The sequence below is a fragment of the Anoplopoma fimbria genome, chromosome 8, assembly GCF_027596085.1.
Source record: "Anoplopoma fimbria isolate UVic2021 breed Golden Eagle Sablefish chromosome 8, Afim_UVic_2022, whole genome shotgun sequence".
Lineage (NCBI taxonomy): Eukaryota > Metazoa > Chordata > Actinopteri > Perciformes > Anoplopomatidae > Anoplopoma > Anoplopoma fimbria.
The window spans coordinates 23755295-23781839 of record NC_072456.1 but is presented as its reverse complement, the minus strand read 5'-3'; the positions used below and the strand labels follow the sequence as shown (position 1 = coordinate 23781839).

The 26545-nt window shown below is 41.3% G+C and overlaps 1 protein-coding gene across 1 annotated transcript in view; it reads right to left on the bottom strand.

The window, feature by feature from the left end:
* ncanb (neurocan b) overlaps nt 1–26545 on the bottom strand; it is a 183436-nt gene that overhangs the window by 26553 nt on the left and 130338 nt on the right. Inside the window, exon 11 of the mRNA XM_054603019.1 lies at nt 10161–10274. Within this exon, the coding sequence (XP_054458994.1) occupies nt 10161–10274 (114 nt within the window). The remainder of the gene's footprint in view (nt 1–10160; nt 10275–26545) is intronic.

Here is a 26545-nt window from a genome sequence, read left to right as displayed (position 1 = left end):
GTGATTATGAAATACATACCTCTTTTTGTTCTGACTTTGTTCAGACTTTGATGCGTTAAATCAGTGCACTTCCCCTTTAAATTCAAGGTAGAATCGTCATTAGGGCCAATAAACTATGATTTATATGGGTTGCGCACGTAAAACGGTTAGTTAAATGTTGTGGTTACAGTTAGTAATTGCAGCGTTTGCAGGTCTGTAAGAGGATGCCAACTCCATTCTCCTGCAAAGTCAGAGATAACACTACGTTATGGATCAGCAATGAACTTTTGCGTTGGACGTAAACGGTGCACTGTCCAATGTGGACGCGGTTTCTAGGATTAAGCTGTTAAAACCAGAGGAAAGTCAATATGCCCTTTATTTTATGTAATATGCAAATCACTGCAAACATCATTTATTTGCCCCTAAGTAAATTACCTTTACTCTAAGTGCATGCACACCTGAGAGAAAATGTAGAATATGAGTCTGGATAAGAAGTTTAAAGTGATGGAATGACAGGGGCCGGCTGTGGCGTAGTGGAGAGCAAGGTAGTTCTCCAATCAGAGGATCGGTGGTTCGATGGCTGTCGATGTGTCCTTGGGCAAGACACTTAACCCCAAGTTGCCATCGGTGTGGACTGGATGTTGCATGAATGTTAGTTAGAGTCTGATGGTGGCACCTTGCATGGTAGCCTGTCATCAGTGTGTGAATGGGTGAATGATATGTAATATACTACTGATTGTAAGTCGCTTTGGATAAAAGCGTCTGTAATGCAGAAGGTCAGCATCTGGAGCTTTCTGTAACGCTTCCCTCCGCTGTTAGTCAGCTCGGCCTGCTCTCCTCCTCATTAGCCTCAGTGTGTCGGCTACACATTGTCTGCTGCCTGCTTCCAAATCTGCAGCACTGGTGTTGCTGTTGGCGTCAACGGACTCAAAAGTCTTCCTCTCTGTCTGCCCCAGATTCACCCGCCGCCCTGTTTGGAGGGGAAGTTGTGCTCTACTTTTCTTACGGTTTCCAGTAACGCTGTCTAGCTTTTGTTTTCCTGTCAAATGACTGCTGTGTGTCTGTACATAAATGTGTATTGTGTGTGCGTTTGTATAAAAACCCTGTTACAGCTGGAGTCTTAAAAAGTGTGTGTGGGAATGTTGACAAGGGAAGCTAAGCTAACCCGGCTAGGACCTGAGACTATTGCACTATCCAGCCCTGGCAGTCTGATGTCCGGTGGCAGAAAAGTAAGATGACATAAGACTTCATGCTAACACAGCAAAGGGAGACCTGGAGCCTCATTACAGAAAAATATCCTGTCTTAACTTATGTTTCAAAGATAGGAAAAATCGCATCATCCTTTTTGTTTTACTGTCCTGTCTATGAGGACATAAGGGATGTCCTCTTTAGTAAAATGACTTCCATTCATGTTGAATTATTTTGTCTGGATGACTATGAAAAACTTAGGGTTGTGTTTCAGGAAAGGAACCTTCCTTGTAGCAGATTGTATTTGCCAGGCCTGGGAGAGAAGGCAGAATGTTTTGTTTAAGACTGAGCGGTGAAGCAACCTGTTATTTTGTAATCAAATGTGACTTGAGATGTGGATCCACTGCAGCTGTACTGTTGGTGTCTCGTAAACCCATGAGGGTAGGGCACGTTTTGTGCATGACACGAAAATAAAGATATCTATCTATCTATCTATCTATCTATCTATCTATCTATCTATCTATCTATCTATCTATCTATCTATCTATCTATCTATCTATCTATCTATCTATCTATCTATCTATATTTTGTTCTATCTTTATTTTGTTGTATAGTATGTGTATTTATTGTCTGTGTAGTTGTATAGTATGTGTATTTATTGTCTGTGTAGTTGTATAGTATGTGTATTTATTGTCTGTGTCTGTGTAGTTGTATAGTATGTGTATTTATTGTCTGTGTAGTTGTATAGTATGTGTATTTATTGTCTGTGTTTGTGTAGTTGTATAGTATGTGTATTTATTGTCTGTGTCTGTGTAGTTGTATAGTATGTGTATTTATTGTCTGTGTAGTTGTATAGTATGTGTATTTATTGTCTGTGTTTGTGTAGTTGTATAGTATGTGTATTTATTGTCTGTGTCTGTGTAGTTGTATAGTATGTGTATTTATTGTCTGTGTAGTTGTATAGTATGTGTATTTATTGTCTGTGTAGTTGTATAGTATGTGTATTTATTGTCTGTGTAGTTGTATAGTATGTGTATTTATTGTCTGTGTCTGTGTAGTTGAGCTGCTGCAACACTTGAATTTCCCCATGGGGATCAATAAAGGAATATAATAATAAAAATCTATCTATCTATCTATCTATCTATCTATCTATCTATCTCTCTCTCTCTCTCTCTCTCTCTCTCTCTCTCTCTCTCTCTCTCTCTCTCTCTGTCTGTCTGTCTGTCTGTCTGTCTGTCTGTCTGTCTGTCTGTCTGTCTGTCTGTCTGTCTGTCTGTCTATCTATCTATCTATCTATCTATCTATCTATCTATCTATCTATCTATCTATCTATCTATCTGCCTGTATCTACGTTTATAATGTTCATGCAGCTGCCTGTATCTTTGATTAGAATGTACAGGTCGGTTACTCCAGATGGAAAAGCAATAACATTTACCGCTCTCACTTTCTTGCTATCATTGACAAAAGAAGACAGCGGATCAATGTTAGCGACAAGGAGTTGGAGGCATTAATCCTGTAGGTGGAGTATTCGTAGTAATTTGCCTCTGCACTATACTTTTGCTCTGGTTTATGCTTTAAGATGCTTGTTTAAGAAAGGAGATGCACTTATGACTTCTGGTGACTAGTAGTTCTCTTGAATACCTATGTTGAATACACTTCCTGTAAGTCGCTTTGGATAAAAGCGTCTGCTAAATGACTGTAATGTAATGTAATGTAATGTATTGGAAATCCCACTTTTAACCATTTATCATTTATTTATTATATTAGCATTTAAAGTGCTATCAAACTGTTTAAGCAGCCTTTCTAATGATATATATGCAAGTGTTCATGTTCCCATCTTCATTTTGCAGAGTGCTGCTGAAATTTTTGGCAGTTATTTTGAATTTAGGGCAGGGTTTGTGCCATTTTAATTTAGGATTCCTAATTTGGTTTATCCTTAATTTGGGAGGGTTCTTTAATAGCTATATTCCTATCCTAAGATTAGATCGGATTTTCCCCTAGATGCAGTTCTGTTTCTGTCATACCAAAAGTCCTACATGTCACCCTGAACTCTGTCTGTAAACTCTGTATGCTGCTCAGCCAGTAGTCCCCAGTCATAATTGCCGATAACAGCTGTGCAGCCTACTGGGGGGGGATGTAGCACTTTTCCCCCAAAAGGCAAATAAAAATGATCAAATATTAATGCTTTGACATATGGCAGCAGGGTTGTGGCTGAACAGAGGCTGTGGAGGAGACGATGGATGAAGTGCTGGCCTCGCCTGTGAGAACACATTCCTCACATATAACCAAGCAGCCGCCAGACACCTTGGGATTAATTAGCTACACGATCCTTCTAAAGCAAGCTTTCTGTTTCCAATTTGTAGATTATTAGTTCTGTTAGGAGACGGCGAAAGCGAGAGAGAGGATTACCGCTTTATTTAGCGTGTTGTTTTGTACCCACGAGTTAATGCACAACACTGTACTTTACTGCTTGGAGTCACAAGTTGTTCGACTGCCGTCTAAGCTGCTGCAGAACAAACAGAGTGGAGGGAAATCTTTTGATAATTGGAAGGGCACATGGGTAGGAAGGGCTTTGTGTGTTTGTGTGGGTGGCAAATAATGTAACAGAAGTAGTACCAGTAAGTGTGCCACCAAAGTAGAAAAGAAACACAAGCAAATTGGAAATTGGAAATGGGAGTGTTGGTGTGGTTTCCATTTTTGTGAAGACATATCTTAAGTTTTATACCTTGAGCAGTGAGGAGTAAGGAGAAGGAGCCTCCCTGTTGGTGTACTCTATAGTGTACATTTACCTAAAATCCTACATGTCACCATATCCTGCTGCTGTCAGGTTACACAACCAGCTCTGCTCCCAGCAGACCACATGACACATGACAATAAAAACACTGTGCAATAATAGTTAATATAGTTTTTTTTTCTGTCTGTAAATATTATATTTCAGTTATTGTGTTTTTCTACTGTTTTTATTGCTTATTTATAATACTTGTTTTTTATTTTTATTTTTTATTTTTCATTTTATTTTTACCTTGTCTTTCTTACTATGTCTCTTGTGTGCACTTTAACTCTATGCTGCTGTAAGCCTGCAAATTTCCCCACTGCGGGACTAATAAAGGATTATCTTATCTTATCTTATCTTAAACTCTGTCAGTAAACTGTGTATGCAGCTAAACCAGTAGGCCCCAGTCATAATTGCCAGTAACAGCTGTGCAGCCTACTGGGGGGATGTAGCACAAATGTCAAATAAAGGTCCAGGTTGAAAGGAGTCGGAGCCTCCCTGTTGGTGTACTCTATGGTGTACATTTGAATATGTTTGTTCCAGACATATTGGTGGTTGTAGTAGTGGTTGATGCCTTTACTCGGGGTGCAAAAGAGACCCTTTTTTGCAAAACAATTGCTTTTTTCCCCCTTACTTTCCAAGTTCTGTTTGAAAGAACTCATGACAAAAATAACAGTCTGAAAAATTGAATAAATTATTTAATTAATTCATTAATGCTCCTGGTGTGTAAAAGGCATTTATTAATGACTAGAGAATGCATTATGTCAATGAGGCTCCTCACAAGTAAAGACATATGCGAATGTGTTACTGTGTGAAGGTCTGTAAGAAAGATCTCTAGCTTCACAGCTCTAAGAAATGCTAAAGCATCACACAAACAACCGCACACACAGTCAGTGAAATTCAGCAGATGTGGTCTACACAGACGCACTCACACGGACTGACAAAACCTCCTGTGGTGCACCAGAGATGAGAGGCACAAGAAGATGCAAGGAGTGCAGCGAGTGACAGCAGAAAGGTATGAAGAGAGAAGAAGAGAAGGAAGGCAACATGAAATAGAGGTGTCTACAGTAGTGGAATAGCAAAGAAACAAATCCACACTCCTACACATGTACATTATGTCGTTTTTCTCTTTAAAAAAAAAAAGAAGGGAGGCAAATGGTGTGTGGAGCAAACGATGGATTAAAAGACAGACTGGAGGAAAGAAGCTGATGAGAAGGAACCAGCTAATGCTTCCTCTGTCACATTTCACTTCAGTCAGGCTTGGAGAGATTCGGTTTCTGCCTCCACTGATTAGGCAGCGAGTCAAAGAAACAGCAGGTTGGACTCCAGAGTGAAACAACTGACTGATGTCTCTGTTACTCTAAAATGTACAACTTTTCTTTTCATCAAACATTACTGATACAGAAGCGTTGGAAAAATAACTGCGAAAAGGAGGGATTCGGTTGTTTTGCACAGCTACAGCGCTGATTATTAGAATAATAACTAAAATACTGAAAACATAAAGAGAGTATGAACTTCTGAAGCTCTCAAGTTTCAAAGTGTGTCACGGAAAAAAACGGCTTTAATCCAACCTCCTAATCAACAAGAAAAACAAAAACCTGTGTGAAAAATCTAAATCTAAATGTCCTCCTCTCTCTCGCTGAAGGACTTCAGCCCCGTCAAGTCAAAATTATTGACTCTAAGATGGGATCACCATGGTAACAGGCCAGCAGCGGACCAGATCTACCCGACAGTCAAGGCTGTTAGCTCACAGCACATGAACCGGAGGGGTTGTACGACGGAGCAAGGTGGACAGAGCCAGGCTTTCTTTGCCTCAGCTGGCTCGACCTGAAGCCACGGTCAGAGATATCCGTTACCACGACGATAGTTATCAATTTTCTTTGTTGAGACAGGATGTTTTCCTCAGGCTCTCTGCACGCTACCATAAAAAGAGGCGTTGGGCGTCATATGACTCTTCTACCAAGCAAAATGGACCGATAGCGGGCCGCCTTGAAGAATATAGGAATATTATTACAGGAAGTAAGGCAAGAGAGAAATGCTGGCAGACTAATTGTGTAAATTTGTAAGTGAATATATTCATTTTACCACTCAGTCCAGTCTAAATGGGACAGGCCTTTCATTCCTTTCGCACACAAACTCAAAATATGGGAAACAACAAATCAATTACAAATCAATCTTTAGATCTAACTCTGAGACAGTTAATGAGGCTCATTTTACAGCACCCTGCACACCATCACATGAAAAAGAGTTGAGACTAAACAGAGAAAGGAGCGGGCACTTTTTTTTTGTAGTCAGCAAGGTAACAAAAAACAAGCATAGCCACCGACACAGTGCAGGAAGAAGAGAAAATATTGTTTATACAAGTTAAAGTGGGGTCTTAGTTTGACGCATGAAGTTAGCAGACAGTTACCTGGCGTCTAATTGACCCCTGTGTTCATTTGTCAAGTTAAATGCACACCCGGAGAGTAAAATGCATGCGTTGTCTAATCGTGGGTTGGCTTTAAATTGAAGTTTTACAATTTAACTGATTTCTTACGCAAGTAAATGTCATACTGAATAATAAAAATGAACTACATTATTGTGAATATATATATATGTATAATAATATATATATATTTTTTTACATACACATATATACATATATATATAAAAATATATATTGTATGCTACTTTCTATTCTATACAAGGCTTCTCTTAGAGCCAGTATGCGCAAATGGCCAGAGAACACTACAAACATATTCTATATGTTCAGTGAGAGCAAAAAACGAGCTTGCAAATAAAATAAAACTCAGATTCTCTGCATCACCAACTGAATGCATGTAAGTTCCCGTTCAGTTAACACTCCTGGAATTGCACTTCTTTGTTCGGTGTCATTACTAACGTACGTCTCAACAAGTTTGTCGTATTCTCTTAGTTGAAAATCTGTATTGCTCGTAGAGAATATCACCAAGAAACATTCTCCCCCTGCCTGGGACATAAACTGCTCCTGACCAGGCTTTAGCATGCAGAATAATTCACTATGGCCATCTATACAGGTTAAACAAAAGCCAACTATATGTGACACTGAAGACTCAGCAAACCGTGCTTCGTGTTACTAGATATACACAAACACACACATTCAAAAGTGCACAGCAAATGAGACGGAGATAACCCGACCACTTTAGTGAGACAGGGACCATTTCCGTGACATTTTAAACGGATGGAAGCCTCGGCGGAACGAAAGAGTTCATTTCCAGCCCCCACCCCCACCCAGAGCGACGCCTGGTGCGAGGTGTACTTCTCACAGCTGAATCCTACATTTAGGTGAAGCGTGGAGCAGGAGAACAGAGACTTTAGATCTACACAATCAGACCCGCTGCTCCCAATTAGGCGTTAAGGCAGCGACGCAGCAGGAGAGGAACGCACCCACAGCTCCAGTGCATGTCAAATGAGAGGCACATCCTGGAGACGTGTGTGTGTGTGTGTGTGTGTGTGTGTGTGTGTGTGTGTGTGTGTGTGTGTGTGTGTTTAGGGAGGAGAGGAATGGAAACACACACTTTATAAGGTGCACATGCAAAACTGCAGGCTGCTAAAATCTAAACTTGAGAGATGATCAACACTTTAATGAGCTGCCTAGATTTAAAAGGAGCTAAAATGACGCTAAATCTGCCTGAAACACAGCACTACATTTCACCACAATTCATGTTCCAAACAGTCTCTCTTTTCAGCTTTTTAATATTTTTTGTTAATGTATGATCTGCACCACAGGAGCATGAATATTAAAAAGGCAGCCAGTTACCAAAGTTAAATTTGGTGTTGTGAAAGATCAGAAAGTTAAGTAGTATGTGGAATACTTTAGGATTAAATGGGCACTAAAATGATTCAGTATATCACTGGTGGACCTCTCTCCTATCCCCTCAATCCTCTTGTGGCTCTTCATATTTAGGGAAGTCCATTTTATTACAAATCACAAAGGGCTTTGAAATCTGCACAGTGTATGACACCCTCTGGCCTTAAACTTTTTGCTTCAGATAAGAAAGAACTCCACAAAAAAAACTGACAGACTTTCAGTGAGGTCCAGACCCCTAGAAAGCTTAGCAACTGATGTGAAGGGATGGAAACAAAGAGGATAAACTGGATGAGGAAAGGAGAAGCGTTTGAGTCAACTCCAGCAGAAATGTGACAGTTTGAACAGGGTTCCCACTCATTTTTTAGACATCATTTTCAGTGATGATAAAGCTCATATGACAGAAATGGATCGCACCATACAACACCTATATGCTCCTCACTGTGGTGGGCTGGATTCAAAGATATGGAGTCTATGGCTGAAACTCATCTATGAAATCACCTCTTACATGCTTAGAAATTATGACAAATTGATCATGAAATGATGCAAACATACCAGCAGATTTACAGCACTTCACTTCACTTTAATTTAGCTTAACAATCTAGCATTGCATTTGAAGAGGCAATGCTTGCAAAGTATAAAAGCACCGTGAGCCAGCATTTAGCCCGTGTTTTGGACTCCCATTCATTGTTTTAAACCCGGCTTCTAAATTCATTACTATCTTACTCTCAACACACATTTGAAACCATTGCTTCTAGCCAAAGCTGAATCACTAACTTTAAATCTTTGCAAGCACGTTAACTTTAGCAACTGCAAAAGGTAACTTGTTGCCAGAGGGAAAAGGTGGAAATGTGAGTGGGAGTTGGAGTTGCAGTCCATTTAGCTGCTGCTTTTGCAGTGTTGTCCCTCAATATTGGACCAGTTTCAAACATTTTGTCCTCATTAGTCACTCAGACACAAGAACATAGAAAATCCACCTTAAAAAACAGCAAAGTTACTGTTTAAATCAGTAGCCGATGTGTGTCGGTGGCTGCTGGTTTGCCAAACTACTATAGTCCAGTGAACAAGCCCGGCACACACGAGGAGAAGTGAAAAGATAATTTGGAATCTCTGTTAGAGCCAAGTCTACTGTAGTTTCTACAGCATTTAAAAATGTCCTGCTTTAGTCTGCTGCTTCCCCCTCCTCTCCCTCCTCTCTCTATCGATTCCTCTGACAGCAGAGCAGTAAAAAGCAAAGGGAGTTGAGGTCAAAGGTCACACTACACCAGTAATCTGGCTTTGTATGTGATTCAGAGCAGTGAAGATTCCTGAAAATCCCTCCTCCTCTCTCCTGTTCTCCCACTCGTAAAAATCTCACACTCTCTTTGTCTCTCCAACTATCTTTCTGTTTTTATTCTTTCATTTTTAATTGTGCTATTTTAAATCTTGTGTTTTAAGAGGTGTAAAATAATAAAAAAAAGATGTTTGAATTATTCAGTAACGTTAAAAAGGAAACTCTAAACTCACACATTTAATGAATTCCCATTGTATCCTTTTACCCTTTTCATCACTTATTTATGTGTGTGTGTTTTTATATATTAGATTTCAATTTAGATTAATTTTGTATTATCAAAAGCAGAGAAAAAGCTACAAATCCGAAAAAATACATCAATTATTTTGGTGGAAATTGGATTTTAAAAATACCTCTTTCAGTTATATCTTGTGTTTAAACCAGTCCATCAGACAATCTGGCACATAACAGGCAGCTTGTGCACTTCTTCATTTCCCCAATGTCTATTGCTAAATCAAATTTTGTCATAATGTCACAAAACCCTGATTACTTTTGGGACATAAAATCCAAGGGAAATTGTTTTGAACCAATCAACTCCTTTCAAAGATCTTGATATTCTTCTGTTAAAATGGGAAAAACCCCATAAGATAAACCCTAATGTATACAGCAGCTGTTGGTTTTCCTCAGTGTTGTTTTACACAGACGTGTCGGCCATTTTTTAACGTAACATGCAGTTTGTGAACAGACTCCCTCGTGTCCCACGTTCCCACAGGGGAATTACTGTAATGAGAGAAGAACCCAGCTGGACGCAGGTGTCCTGTATAAACCTGATACATTATTCCAAAGGGCTTCCCTCTTCCTCCTCCACCTCTTTGTCTACATTCATGTCCCCTTCCTCCCACTTCTACCACCTCCTCCATCTCCATTTGCACATCCTCGTTATCTCCATCTTCCTCAACCCGTGTTGTTTTCTCTCCATCTCTGTCTCCACACCCTGCTCTTCTAGCATCGTCGTACTCTCCTGCGCTCTACCTCTCCTTCCTCCTTCTCCGCTCTCTCTGCTTTAACAAAACAAACACCCCTTTTGTCGGGTGAAAAGTGGAGTTTTTCGCCCACGTCGTTACCTTTCTCACAGGTGGCTCCTCCGTAGCTCGGCAGACAAAGACACACAAAGGAGTTGATCTCGTCGATGCAGGTTCCTCCATTCTGGCATGGATTGGACTGGCAGTCGTCAATGTCTAAAGTGAGAGAAAGGGGGGAGAGAGAAAGACGGGGTGAGTCAGGTTAGATGCAAAAACACACACACACACACACACACACACACACACCAAACATCTACTTTTTAAACTACCTGCCTCTCTTGAGAGATCAAACTTTTTTGGTAGAGTTTAGAGGAGTTTCTGAGAAAGTTATAATTAAAATGAATTGATTGAACTTCATCAGTGAGCGGTTTGGGATGCACTGAAGCGCGTCATGCTAATTGCGATGTGTTTTGCAGGACGTGCTGCAGTTCTGCCGGAGCGAGGGAGAGTACGGAGTGGGGTGAAAGGTAGAAGGGATGAGAAAAAGAGAGAATCGGAGGTTGGAGGGGGAGGGAGAGCTTTCATCCTCAACAGCAGCGCTGATGCTCCAGCCGTGTGGCTAGTAGCTTAGAAAACTGTGTGCAAATCCAATTTAATGTAAGTGCAGAAGTGCCCAAATTAATGTCAGACGGCATCTCTAAGATGCAATATCAACATCAAATGTTTGTGCGCGACGTGCACACTCACATTCACATTCATATTCATATTCACACACACACGTCTCTTCGCAGAGGCGTCGCCGGGGTGAGAGTTCTCAATCTGTTGAAAAATGGTAACTGTATTTCTCTGGCTGATCTGTGCCTGGGGGCAAAATCATTAAAACTGCAGCTGGTGATCCACAATCCTCTTCCATCACAACAACTGACTGAGTCCCTGGAGGCTCGGCAAGAGGTCACGGAGGGAGAGCAAGGGAGGGAAAGTGAACGAAGGAGAGGGGGAGAACGTCGGAGGAGTGAGGAATGATGTGGGGATATAGAGATGCTCCAAAACATCACGAATGAAGGAGAGGTAATGAAAACGTGGGGAGAAGTGATGCTGCGACACTGGGAAGTTGGCGAGTTTCAGGGTTGGATTACAGAGGCTTTGCAGGCAGACAGCGTGCGGGGCGGAAGAGTCTGTTTGGATAAAACAGCATGACAGCTTCATCGCTGGAGCTCTGCTTTGGGCTGGCTGATATTATAGGATGGATTTGATGCAGGAGGTAGAGAAACCAGCCAGAGGAGTCAGAATGAGATGGAGATGGCATTTGTGTTTGTTCAGTGTATCGCTGTGTATTTGTCTGTCTGACTCATGATAGGGTTGAAAATAAAATGTAAAAAGAGAGTTGACAAACACAGCAGGCATAGCAAGAGAGTCGCACACATGCCACAAAAAAAAATGTTTTAAGTCTGGTTCAGATGATCTGACGTCGAGTGGAGGGTTGATCCATATTTTAGGGACGGCAAAAGCGAAACATTGAAAGAATGAATTAACTTTATGTAACAACTTTCATGCACAGAATGCAGCACAAAGTGATTTACAACTGATCCTTTGCTAAGCTTCGCCCCCCCCGCTGCTACTCCATCACGCTGTCAGAGCTACCACAGAGCCCACACGGTCACTAACTGCACTCCCAGAATATATAGTATCTTGTATTTGGAAAAACAAAGCGGTGATTTGAGAGAGAAGCAGACAGAAGTGTCTACATTGTGTTTTGAAGGATATATCCGGGATATACAACTGATTCAGCAGTGAAAACAGGTTAAAAAGATAAAGATAGAAGCTAAAGTCTGTTGCAGTGTAAAAGGGAACCTACACATCACCTTGTGATCGAGACATAAGACAATTTAATTAAGGAACAACACTGTTCCTGTAAAGCCAGGGAGGTTTTTATTCACTTATGCACTTTAGTATACCACCAGAAGCTTCTTAAAGTTAGTACATGATCTGCTAATGCACTCTGCTAGAAATGTGAAGTTTTTGAAATGTCTATCTTCTTCCAACTTCTCACTCGGGTGTTTGACCAGCTCTAAATCCACAAAACCACTCTGAAGATGAAGAAAATCTGAAACAATTGCATGACAGCTGTTGGAGCTGGCTGATGCTACACTATGATTGGCCAGTGTGTGTTTAAGGCGCAGGACTTATGGGATGTAAGACCCAATGTAATTCGAACTTGACTCATACTACGCACTAAAAGTCAAGACATCTCAGTGTCTCCTCCTTCAATTTTCACTGTTCTTTCTGTATCTTTCTCTTGTGAGTCCCCAAACTTTGAAATAGTGCAAAACTAAATCTCTGTTGACCCCCTTTCAATTTGTTGTAAGTGTGACCAAGAGCTCTTTGTTTGACATCAGTACCATCAGCCACATAGTAAACGGATGTTGACAGACGGTAACATTACTGATAACGCCAGGGGCAACGGACTGAAAACGTAAGGATGTGTAATGATAATGAACTGCATGAGGTGTCCTGCTCCAGGCACAAAGCCATATACATCATGGGCTTTTATCACAGGGTAACATAAGGTTATTTGAGATCATTCAAATTTTATTTCGCCATTAAGACTCAGCAATCACCACAGAGTGAAAACATTACTCTGCAGGATTATTGGCCAATTGTGACACTTAACCGGCATCCAACAAGAGGCTCCAGTCTCTGAGGTGCTTGGCAGTGAAGAGATGGCACGCTCAGTTAATGGTGTTAAATGGTGTGATGTTGAAGGTAAAGGACAAACACAGCATTTAAACCCAACCAGGCATCAAGTCCAAAGAATTGTCTGAGGGAATTAAACCTCAGTCCAGGTGTGATTTTCTTTTAATACAAAAAATGTGACACAGACAAAGTGCAAATAACATGTACAGGTGGAAAAAACAGATTAATTTGACCCAAAACAATCCATATTAAATATAACGACATGAATACAGAAACCCCGAATGAACCTCGGAGGAACTCCATGTAATTAAAATAGGATGTAGAATGAATGATAGAGCATGAAAATAGCTCCCTCTACACTGTGAACCAACAGATGAGCAGGGTACCAGAACAGCATCTGGCCTCATTAAGCACTACAGCACCGGGGTAAGGATCGGAGGAACCCGCTGGATTTTAGGAGCACCGGGGTCAATAAAAATACAACTCTGAACATCAGCAATTAGAGACATTATATGTCATTGGAACCAACACAGTGGTACTCTAGACATTGGAAGCTGGCGTAGACCGACTTTCATGTCGTCATATTTACAGATGTCTGAGGAGATTCAAGCACAAAGGTGGTCAATAGATACCAAACGGATCCTTGCAGGCCAACCACAGGTTACTTGATTGTATTAGAAGGCCAGTTTTTCCACACAACCAATCTGGCAACTCTGAGCTTGATGAAATGCAGCTCTGGCCATCGTGAGATTAACAGTTGAGGGACAAATTGTAGCTTCAGATTTAGTTTCACTTACTGTCTTTGTACAGATAAGTATACAGATGATAAGAACTTGTCTGGGCTGATGTATATCGGCTACTGGATATTGTATCTTAATGCAGCCTGGTCTCCTATAAACTGCATACATACACAATAAACCTGCATCGTCTATTACGTTTCAATCAAACGTATTTTCTCCAAGATTATGTTTGTTTTTGAGGCATCACAAATACATTTAACCAAAGGCTAAATAAGTGTATAAAAAATCATGGGATTCCCAGAGGAGAACTGTGTTTGTTTAAGTTGCTTATTGGACCAAATTGGCCTCCAAACTATAATCATGCTCACACGTACACATCTCAAACTCAGATTTAACCTGAGCTCAGAGGAAAAGTGTCAAACTCTCCATATTCAACGCTCACAAATCACAAGTGAAGTACCAACAAGCTAAACATTTTCTGAGTGGAGTGGGGATTCATGCCCATAAAACGTGTATTGTTACCACTGTGTGCCATATGGCCGAGACAACACATTGTTCCTCGGTGTCTGTCGGTGTCTACCTCACCTCGAACTCAAGCAGAGCGTCGAGGGCCAGAGCGCAGCAGGCCTGTCCACTCAAAGCCCACTCAACGTCCACTCTGCCCTACCGGCTTAATGAGAGAACCATCCAACTTAAGCAGGTGGCAGAGTGTGTGTGTTTTGTGTTTGGATTTGTGCATTTTCTATGTGTGTGTCCACAACTCTCTGGCTCGCTCCCCAGTACAACAAAACCAGGCCTGGGCTCTAGTTCAGTCTCGGGGGAGTCAAAGAGAGCAGTGCTCCACTTATCTGCTGGCAGAGAATTGGATGGAGGGATAAACAGGTGCCAGCCGCCGTGGTAATTGCCGGGTGTAGCTAAAACACTAGCGACGCTAACGGCTTTTCCTTTAAGCCAGCGATATTTATTTGAATGTGTCGGGCGAGGCAGTCAATGAATGTGCATAAAGATGATGTGGCTAAAACATAATGGCAGAGGCGGAGACACGAATATAAAATTGGGGATTAAATTTGGTTCACCGCTGATTGAAAAATACATAGTTTGGAAGGGAATGTTTGATTGCAGGATACATATGTAACCTGCTCTTGTTGTTTATACCCACCTCTCTGTGTGTGTGTGTGTGTGTGTGTGTGTGTGTGTGTGTGTTTGTGTGTTTGTTGACCAAGGATAGCTGGCGAGTGTGAGGACGGAGGATGGGGAAATTGAGATGGAGGAATACGGTGGGAGGATAGTGAGACAGCAGTCAGACAAACCGGGGGTGGTGTCGGCTGACGAAGTATCTGGAGGCTCACTGCAGGCATGTGTCGAAACCAGGGTATGAATAATTGAAAAGAGACGAGGAGAGAGAGAGAGAGAGAGACGGAGAGCAAACAGAATTTGGGTGAGAGACGGTCAGCTGCTCCCCCATTTCCCCTTTGGGATCAATGTCAGTTCAATAGATCAAATACATTTTCTATTAATTGTGTATTCGTCCAGAGCTATGTTGAGCCCGAGATCAACTCCATCACCTTCCCGTCCTCCTTTACACTTTCGTCCTTCCGTTTTCTAACTTTGGTCTTTTTTCTACTTTACAACGGTGAGATTTACTCGTTCAATTTATGCTCCAGCCGAGGCGTTTGAGAACGCTCGGGCCAAATGAAAAGTAAACAGCTCTTTTTTTTCCCGTTTTATAAATGAGACCTCAACTCAGCAATCAGCAATCTCATGGCTATGAATCCTTGTGGATTCAGCCAGGAAGAGTCCAGCAGAGAGGAAGGGAGAAAGAGAGAGAGAGAGAGAGTCCACTCAGAGGGTAATAAAGGCTTGGAGACAAGAATCAATATTTCAGCCAAGGACTGGCATGCATTAAAACATGGTATATTATTTTAGAGGTCTAATGACTCCGCCATAAAAGAGTAGGTCATGGTTATATACCTGCAAGAGAGGGAATGTCCCACACCCTCTGTTGGTTGTAGAAAGTAGGAAGTGATTTTTGAGAAGGACAAACTTTGTCAGCTCTCCAAGAAAATAACAAACTCATTATATAGAGTCCATTTGCCTTAACAATGAGGATTTGGAGTACATCCTGTGCTCAAATAATGAGGAAGGATCAGTCCAAGTAGTGGTAGATTTTCCAAAAGCTTTCATCTCCAGATGTATCAACATTAAGTCACATATCAGGACTCTTAGTGAGTATAAGAGAATCCTGAGAGGAGCTATGGATTAATTAAAAGACCACTTTAGACACAAATGACAACATAAAAGCACAGCTCAATGGAGCCGAAGGCTTTTAAGGTGTCAATTGAGTAGCATGAGACGTGATGAGATTCTGTCTGAGCCTGAGATTGATAAAAATTCAGAGTTTTTCATTAAAGTTACGAGTAAAGATCAATAAATTCTGACATGACACTGGACTATTAAGATTATTAAGTCAACAGTTGACAGTTTAAAGACAAAAAATACTCTTGCATTGTATTGATCAAGTGAGGAGTTTATAAAGAACATTTATAGGCCTTGAAATTTCTTCGAAAATATCTTTATCAGCTTCTTACTATGAGTAAATGGTGAACACTTTGGGCTATTTAACATGCAAGTTTTCTGTTTTTCTGAACACAGAAACCTTTGAACCAGTAAATGCCCGATATATGTGTCAATATACCTTTAAATTAGATATTGCCGTGCTGCTACAATGTCTTGGCCTACAAACCAAATTACTTGGATAGGTTCAGTTGAAGACCATGGTTTGGCTCAAACCATGGTCTTCTACCGGTTACGTAACAAATGCCCAACTTTACATTAAAATAAGTCAACACTGACCTTTTGTTACATATTTGACATGAATGGTGGTCTCCTGGGTGAAAGTCGTGTGTTTGTTTTGTTTGACCCACACATCCACCCTGATCTTCTCCGTTCATGGACTTCCACGGAGTTTGATAAGAAACGCATCAGTGATACGTCAAAAACAAGCATAACCTGGGTGAAAATAGCACTTCCTCCTTTGTTGAATGTAATATTTAGGAAAGCACTTCTGACCACAACTACTCTACACCTAAGAAAAAACATGCAACCTTTTACAAGGGTAAACTTTTCTATTATTAATCCTCAAAGGTACAAAAGTGCTGCTCCGTCATTGGTTACGATGCTTGTTGTTAATCCTTTTTAATACTTTGTATTTTTTGTGGAATTTAAATAAAAATGTGAACATTATTGATTCAGTGAAATAATGTCAGAGGCTAACATGCGTATACCAGGAACATGATGCGACTTGGGTATTTATTTGCACAGAGAAAGGCCTTTTTTATTTCACTGAAAGCCACATTCTGAATTGTCTGTATCCTTATCTGTCCTCCATAGCTCATTAAAAATGAACTCAATGCCGTCTGACTTCTCTTGGTCATCTTTTTGATTTCGCAGCAGTGAGCTGTTTTGCAAATGTTTCTATTCTCTCCTCCAAACACCCATAAATATTCACCCCAAACATCAAATAAAAGCACATGTTAGAGTGAGAAGCATTTGAGATATTTTTCACTTGGCATTTGTTGGCTTTGACACAAAAATAGCTACAATTTCCTCGGCACAGGTTTTAAGAGGTTCACCCTGACTCTGATAGTAAGTATTTGATGTTCCTGTGTTTAGCTGGAGAGAAAGTACAGACGCCAGCTGCCCATTTTGAATGCCAAAACTACTACGAACGTTCATATCAAAGGTCAAGATTGCAGCCTAATAGCTGTTTATAAGAGTGCTGGGAGCAGAGAAATTCAGTACCACATATTACTTTTTTTTATTTAATATTTGAGGAGGAAATTGTGAAAAACAACTGATAAAAAGTGCTGCATAAAAGGCTGGGGCAATTATTTATTTTATGCATTTTAAGTAATTTTGTAGTTTGCCTATTCCGTTGCTTAGGTAATCAAATCCAAACATTTGAGTTTTGGTCAATATACATTTTCCCACTTGACTTGATGTAGGTTTCTGTATGATTGATGATGTTGCTACACACACACACACACACACACACACACACACACACACACACACACACACACACACACACACACACACACACACACACACACACACACATATATTTACAGCAACTCCTTTGTTACACAATGTAATGTTACTGTTTTTGTATGTAGGAGTCATGTGGTTTTGAAGATAGCGATATATCAGCATCAGTTCCTAGTCAGAAAGGGCTGTGTGACAGCAAGCTAACACGGTGAAAATACTTTAAATAAAGCGTACAGCTAAACTCATATTGATTTGTCTGGGTGGGCTTTTTTGAGGTGGTCCAAATACGTTTTAATGATGTCACAGTCCACGGACACTTTATCTTGCCAACAGCTCTTTCTGCAAGGGAAATGAAGCCGTTACATTGTTCTCTAATTTTACCACACAGAACATGGGTGTATTTACACAAAGCCATTTCTAAAAATCCAAAGTAACCCTTTCATTTATTCCCATTTAAGCATGCCTAATGTTGAACACAAGTGCTAGTGTTCACATTATTCAAAACCTTCTTGATGAGCATTCATTTGGTATCCTACGTCAATGCTTCTTGTTAAAGGCTGAGTGGGCGTTTGAATTTGAAACACAGATAGAGTCGACCTTTACATGTATGTGAAAAGATGAAGGGAACATCAATAATGAATAAAATTATATTCTATAGAGAAAGAAAGGCATGAAATACATGCATCACGCTTCGCTTTGACACATTATGCAACTACACGTGTGCTGATGAACACGCAGAGGGTGGATGGTGAGCAAAAGGAAATCTCATTATACGCTGTATATATCATCCATCCCCACCAAACTTCTGTAGGTGGCAGGCACGGTGCATTTGAAAGCCAGCCAGTTTGTCCCTCTGTAGACTAAATGCCAGCCGTACAGATCAAACAGCAGTCTGATCAATTACACAGAGAACCTTTGAACCAGTAAATGCCACCTGGAGACTTCACATCTGACGGAGGTATGGGGGGCAGGAAGGGACAACATTAATGCGACGGAGGAAAACTTTTTCTTGAGAGCTACATGGAAGAAAAACGCACGCCCAATCACTCTCTGTGACACACACCGGTACAGAAGCACTCCAGCAAACACACTGGGTGGCTGTCCCCCCCCCCCCCTCCCCACCCTCCTTATCAACCGACAGCAGTGACAGATCTGGTCCCTCTTTTTTTTTTCTAATTTCGCCTAATTGCCTCCGAACCACAGTGGACATTATGTAAAAATAAATTGACATGACATGCTGTAAAATTGGAGGCTTTGAAATGGAAATGTTTGTCACACAAAAGGTTTTTTTTGGGGTTGCTGAAAGGCTCTTTGTGTTTGTCATCTTTCATTGTGAGAGAGACCCTGGATGATTGACTTCCTTTTTGCTAGCTGAGGGGCATTGACATTTCCATGCCCTTCTACAAAGATGGATACCTTTCTATTGAACCGCCACTCGTCCAAACAGCGTGCTCGCTCAATTGACCATGTTGGGTCGTGTCAATAAATATAACGCTGGTGTGTGTACAGCAGCATTAATGAGCATTAAATGTGTTTTTGTGTGTTTATATGAATGCATGCGTCTGTTTCTGTGAGGATTCTGTGTGTTAAAGTGCAGGAGAGAAAGACTTTCTAAACCACGATTCATTGAATTTAAATATTGTGTTTGTTGTTTCCATAATCCACAGCTGCAATACATCAAGTTAAGGATTGACAGCTGCAATCATAAACTTGATGTATGTGTGTGTAAGCTGAGACGCTACAGAGCCCTTTGGGCAACAAACACTTAAAGCTGCACTTATCAGTCGTTTTGCATTTGAGATGGATCAAATGAATATGTGCACTTTGAGAGGGGTCAGTTCATCACCTGACTCTGCAGTTTCCCTCAGCGCTTTGGTGTCTTTCAGCTCATTGTTTCGGTTTTACCAAACTGCCACTTTAATATTCTGGTTCAGTCTCACCACTCTCATCGACTCTGTTTTCTAGCAGAAGCAAACATAACTGTACACGACCTGCCTGATTTAAACAGAAGGCAAACCCCCCCCCCCCCCCAGATATTTCCCTCAGGATTTTGGTGGAACAACAACAACTTACATTCACCACATGGCCAGAAACACAATGCATAAAATGAATGCTAATGTTGCTCTGAGTCTGCTGAATGTTTAAAACATCTGTGCCACAACACATAGAATACAACTTTTGACACCCCACAGCTTACATTTATAATGGGACACAATGACATCACCCGCCTACTCGGAGGTCAAGGAGCGGAAACACAACAACACTGAGTAAATTTAAACTCACAAATCATACAGGTGCAGTGTGTAATATCTGTCAAACTACACGTCAAGACAGCAGTGAAGTCAGGACATTAAACTGTATTTGAGCCGTTAGACATCCTTCCCTTGGAGCAGCTAAATAATAATACAGGAGTTCTATGTGTTACTGTCTTGTCCCAACATTAGTTTCTTCTGCTATCTCTGGCAGAAAGGCGTTGGAGCAGCCCTTCATCGGAGCTTTGAGAATAAAGTCTAACAGGTGTTCACTTTTAGATTTTCACTCACAAGTACCTTCCATATGTTAAAAATCTTTTGGTTGCAACATGTAGGCTTAAGAAACAAAATGGTTGACTTAAAAGATGTGAAAGAGGGGAAACATGCGTTTTCTTGCCCATAATAACCACAGTATTAATGTAGTGTAGAACAATGATATGATTATTACTTCTGTAGAGTAGATACTGTAAAATGGGCGTCGCAGAGGGATACAAGTCCTTCTATGTTCTTCTGAATCTAGGAGACACTTGAAAATAATGGAACGTGGGTTGAACTCAGTTTTTATAAAGTGGCATTAAAGGAAAAGAAATCCTACACAATTATACCATTTCACCATGCTGGATCTCCACTTTAGATGGATTTCTTTAAAAGAAATGTGATACTTCTGTCTGTGATATGCATTATATAATACATAATATGGTTAGATGACGAAACAACCTCACGTCAAGGTTGATTAAGTGTTGTTCTGGAGCTTTTGGTCGTGTCACATACATTTTTATTAGCTGATTGGATTTGAACAGGTGTGAAAGCTTTTGAAGAGCTACTAAATGGACTTTGAGTTGAGATTGTTATTTTATCAGCTGCTGTTTCGAAGATCAAGAATAAACTTTCAGTCTCAACTTTCAATTTTTTTCTTAATTTGAACATCTACCATGCCAGCTACTAAATGGTGTTTGCAAGGTTAAGAATAAACACTGGTGCTCAACTACAACACACTTAACTTTGTTCCGTGTTTACGTGTATTGTGGAGAGTAAATTTGAAGTCAAAACTCTGTGTTCTGTGAGGTTACATTACTGTTTTTGTCAATGGAGTCTTGTGGCTTTGAAGAGAGCATAGACAACAGCTTCAGTTCACTGTTTGAAAGGGCAGACTGACAGCAAATTAAAGTGGTGAAAATATTCAGAACATATATAATGAGGTACACTTAAACCTTTCTTTTATGTCTTTAATTTTATATGCATTTCAAATTGTACATATCTGCATATTATGTCTGTGCCTTTGTATCCGTTGGCACCTGTGAACATGTGAGTGGCGTGTCTCTCTGTGCTCGCAGTTTGCTGCAGAGTCTCCGGCCTTCAGCTGTGTTTGGGTGCCGGTGGATTACAAAGGGATCAGAATCAGCAGGGAGAAGAGGAAACAGACAGACTACACAGCAGCTGTAGTACAGCCCAAGGCTCCGCGCTGCTCTCCAGAGATGCTCAGGAGCAACGCTGATCAACCCATCACAGCATCCAGCGTCTGGAGGAAAAGTCATTTCATCCTGGGGTTTTCTGGTGTAAATAGAGAAAGTGTTTCATCCCCTTTTTACTTGGCTAAGATGTTGGGATGAGCACGGACATGATATACCTCAACACTAGCCCCAGGTGCAATTACATCTTGTCGCCCAGATTTTCTTGTGCGTCGAGGGGAGAAGTCGTGCAAAGTGAGCCGTAACCCTGCCTCGTAGACGTTTGTAAAAGTCACGCAGCGACATGAAATCCCCCCGAACAGCAAAAGATTCATCTCAATTCACATGTTGCAATGTGGCTTTGTGAGTTTGTCCCATTTGTATATGTGTGTGTGTGTGTGTGTGTGTGTGTGTGTGTGTGTGTGTGTGTGTGTGTGTGTGTGTGTGTGTGTGTGTGTGTGCCCCGGAGAATGCTTTCAGACAGGTCCTTTCGCTTTGGTTGACAGCACTTCTGCAACATTCGTAACAGCCGGGGAAAATGTAATGAGGTAAAGTGTCACAACATCTCACATCGCTCTGCTAGCCCTCAGCTCTGACAGTCTGACTCCACTCACAGACGCTGTGTGTGTGTGTGTGTGTGTGTGTGTGTGTGTGTGTGTGTGTGTGTAGTCGCTGGCTCCATCTTCAGTGTCTGTTTATATTTTGTGTGGGAGGGGGGGGGGGGGGGGGGGGGCAGTGGCCATGGACTGGAGAGGCCAAGCAAGCTGCAACAGTGCCACCAGTAATATACAGCCTCTCTGACTATTTCTGTCTCGCTGCAGGAGGAGAGAGAAGGAAGCAAGAGAGAGTGGAAGACTTTAAAGTCACAGGAAATAAAGAATAATTCCAAGAGAATCAACAGCATTCGTATTCATGCCATTATTATTATTATTATTATTATTTCCCTTTCTTTCTCCTCTTTCTTTCTCTTTCTCCACACTCATTTCCTCCTTCCCTTCACTGCCTCCTTTACTTCTTTTTTCATTAGTCACTTCCGAGTCTCGTCACCTTCTATTTTTCTCTCTCCCTCCCTCTGGAGATCTCTAAATGGCAACTTTATCCTCCTTTTGCCCCGCGGGGGTCTTACCGGGCTAATTTCCTTTGAGTCAGGAGGGTTTACAGGTGTCCCTCTGGGGCTCCGGGTGTTAGCGGCGGCTGCGTCCCTCCGGGGCCTCGTGGGGTTTTTTTTTGGCCTGTTCCTTGACAACTTTATCTGCCCGAGTCACCCAGGGTGTGATCATTAACACACCTCGGCTCAGCTTAGAGGAGCCTCATGACTTACCTCTTAAGATGGATTGCTTATGCTTTTACTTTTCTCTCCCTCCTTTATTTTCTCCCTCGCCATTCTCAATCCGTCTTCCTCCTTTTCTTCCTTCCTTTATTCCATTTTTTTTTTTATCTCTTGGCTTCCTCCTTTGCATCCTTTCTTCCTTCCTTTTCCACCCATTCTCAGAATTTGTTGCTTTCCTTCTCTTTTACTTTCCATCCTCCCTTTTATCCTTCCCTTCCCTCCTTTCCTTATCTTTTGGTCCTTACTTCTGTCAGCATACACACTTAAAAAATATAATGCCGCTGCTCTTAAAGTAGAGCAGTTCCCCAGAGGGGTGAATGACAGGCTATTCTCTGCCTCCTGTCGCTATTTCTGACGTACTTAAAGAGGAAATAGTAGGGTGGAATTATCTATTTTTTCCTTAGTGCTGTCAGAATCAATTAATCACTGACAGTGAAATTATATAAGGATATGTTTTGGAGTAGAGGGAGCTCTGATGTTGAATCTATTTAAATCTATTTTTTTAAAAAGAAATGGCTCATGAACCGAACAAACGGCCTCTGGTAGGTCTTAAAGAAGAATTATTTACTATTTTCCAGCTAATGACAGTCAGTCATACTCAGTCCTGGTCAAAGACTTTATCCTCTCAATCATCTTTGTTCTGTCTCTTTCTCTTTCATGCTTTCTTTTCTTCATCTCTCTCTGTCTCATTCTTGTCTACTGTTTTTTTTTTTTTTTTTAAATCTCTGGCCCGCTACCATGGAGATAAGGAAAAATATAAATAATCGTCTTTGTACTGTTGGGTTAGGTCACTGAAGCATGTATGTGTACATGTGGGTGTATATTCATGGACCTCTCACATGGTCATATAGAATAAACACAAGGACACAAAGTATCATCCAGCGAAAGCGCCAACATCTGGCCACATCATGGATCACAAAGAGGATTTTATTTTTATTACTTAAGACCTGCTTTATAGTCAAAGTTAGATTCCGGTTTATGGGCTGAAATATTTAATGGTTGTGACTTCATTACTTTCCAATAATGTTATTTTTGGCCTTCAAGCTAAATCACAACTGAAATATTCTGACAAAAAAAGTTGCTTATTAAACTAAGCACACATCTATGAAGATATTACATTAGTGGTATAATTGACATCAATTATTAAAGCTAATGGAAAGATTTTTTTTCTGGTTATGAAACAGGCTCAATTGAATAATAAACTCCTCGAATACGGCAGCTTGGTCAAAGGCCCTACGCTTCAAATTATGACACTGTTGATACTCCTCTGGCTTCAGTTTTGGACGTTGTCAGTTTCCGCTCGTAACATTTATAGTGTCTTTTCAAAATAAAATATTTTGGATGCAAATGAAAGTTTCTAGTTGTTACAGGTATACAGTCTCTTTTTAAAATAAGAGACTTAGTTTTGAGTTAACTTACGCAAAGTTTTCATAACAAAACTAAAGTTACATAAGTCTACATTGACTTGGTTTTACACGGGACACAAACAGCTGTGTCCTTGGTGAAAGTCCTGTGTGTGTTTGACCCTTCCAAAACCACCCTACTCGTACATTCTCGCTATTTAACATTTACAATGCTTACATATATTGCGCTACATGGTTTTACATCAATCTTTGGATAAGACCGCCTCCAAAGCTGTATCCAAATAAAACACGGAGCCACTCATAAAGACAGTCGTAGTGCTACTAGTGGTCCAAACATTCTACAAGCTCCATTAATATTTCACAGGACCATTTTGAGATAGAACATATGTGTGAATTCATTGCCGCATGACCTCTCTCATCCTCTGATATGAATGTAGCATATTGGGATCCATATTTATACTTGATGACATAAGTGTGTGTCCCAGTGTGCAGGTGTTTGTGTGTGTGTGTTGTTGTGTGAGTGTTTCTGGAACACTGATAATGCTCCCCCTGTGTAAAAACCCAGCTCCCCGCCTTCATGGGAAATCAATTTGTCCCGCTTTCTACGTGGCCAGCCTTTATATGCTTCGCTTCCTCCTACAGCTGTCACCCAGTGTATACAGAGTCATCGCCTCCATCCAATACAACACACACACCCCCCCCCCACACACACACACACATACACGCTGAGCTAAACCAAGCACATATCAGCCACACGCATGCATGCATATTCATTCACTGTACCCGAGACTTCAGCTGACGACTAAATTACAAAGACGAGTAGTGGAGATGAGACAACTCAAGGTGGCAGGTGTGTGAATGTGTGTGTATGATTAAGTGGAGAATATATGTGCGTTAGAGAGATTGGAGAATGTGTGTGTGTGTGTGTGTTTGAGAGAGAGAGAAAGAGAGATAAAGAGAGAGCGGTGAGCCTTTACAACTTGGCCAGCAGCTCATTAATCTGTAGGTGTGTTTATACCGGAGAAATACTGCATGCAGCACTCACATGTACACACACACACACACACACACACACACACACACACACACACACACACACACACACACACACACACACACACACACACACACACACACACACACACACACCCTGCAGCTCATTCTCATTCAACTCTGCAGCCAGTTTGTCCTTTGTCTCTCATTGTCCCGAGGAGTTTGGAGAGGAAGGAGTGTCCCCGCTGATTGAAAACTGGGAAATGATGCCGTCCACCCGTTTCTTATGCAGACGGAACAGAGTTTAACTGCACACTCGTACACACCTGCAGGTGCTTGACGTTGAATTTGCATGAGGTTGTATCTGTTTGTTAGCATGTGTCTGTGTTTGGTTGCTAAATTTCTGTGCCAGATCATTACTGAAATGTCCGTATTGACCCGTTTTGAGTGTGTTTGTGTGTGTCTCTTACTGTGTGCAGGACTGCTTTTGTGAATGAAAACGTCTGTGTATCACTACTGGATTCAGCTAAAGGCCGTGGAGCTCCAATCAGGTGGTGCTGGTGGTGTTGGCAGCACAGAATATGGGTGGTGGTGGCTGTGGTGGTGGTGGTGGGGGAGGGCACAGCCGATCACAACGCTGATTGAGGAATCCGGTGGCGTGGATGAATTAATGAGGCGTGTGAATAGGGGCTGAGCCGGCCAATCATAGCCCTTTAAGAGCTGCTCGGGCTGCCGACAAACTGTGACAAACTGCTGGTCATCAATCACACAAAACACACACGCTGTCACATCCAACCTCACGCACGGTTCATCCGAGTCACTGAGTCATTGTAGCATTTTCAGGCTGCTTTAGCTGTTTAGAAAACCTGAATATCTCACCAAAACTGTACTTTAATCAACTACAAAGGGCAGGAAAGTTGTTTACCCTGTTTACAATCTTTATGCTAAGCTAGGCTAACTTGCCTCTGATGGTTGCTGTGTATTAACCGTGCAGACATGAGAATGGTATTGACTTTCTAACTCTCAGCAAGAAGACGAATAAATGCATCACAAAATCTTGAAAGGTTTTTGTATATCATTTTTTTCCTTTCCTGATACCGATTCCGTTACTTCAACTTGCAATACCGAGTACCGATCCAATCCAGTGCTTCGCCTTTGCGTTTAACTAGGATTTGCCGGTGTAAAATATTGTTAGACAGCTGACATTTTGCTAGCTCTGGCTAACGCAACACTCTCCGCTAACCCATGCTGTACTGCACATGTGCAACCCTCAACAGAGATGAGAAAAAGAATCAGGGTTGCTCACTCGTAAGCTTCGTCCATCGTTGATTTCGGACACATTTTTTCCCTGAGCTGATGATGGAATGAGCTGCTATTAGTCACCCAATCTCGCTTCCCTCTCATCTCTGTTGAGAGTTGCATATGTGCAGTACAGATCGGGTAGCAAGTAACTCTAGCGTAAATAAGCTGGTCAATAATAAAAGCTGATATCGGATGGTGCACAGACTCATGTACTTGCTGATACCAGAGGCATTTCCCATACTGGTATCAGAAACAAATCTACAAACTGGGAAACTATTCCTCTAAGCCACATGTTGACCTGCCTGCTTAGTTTAATG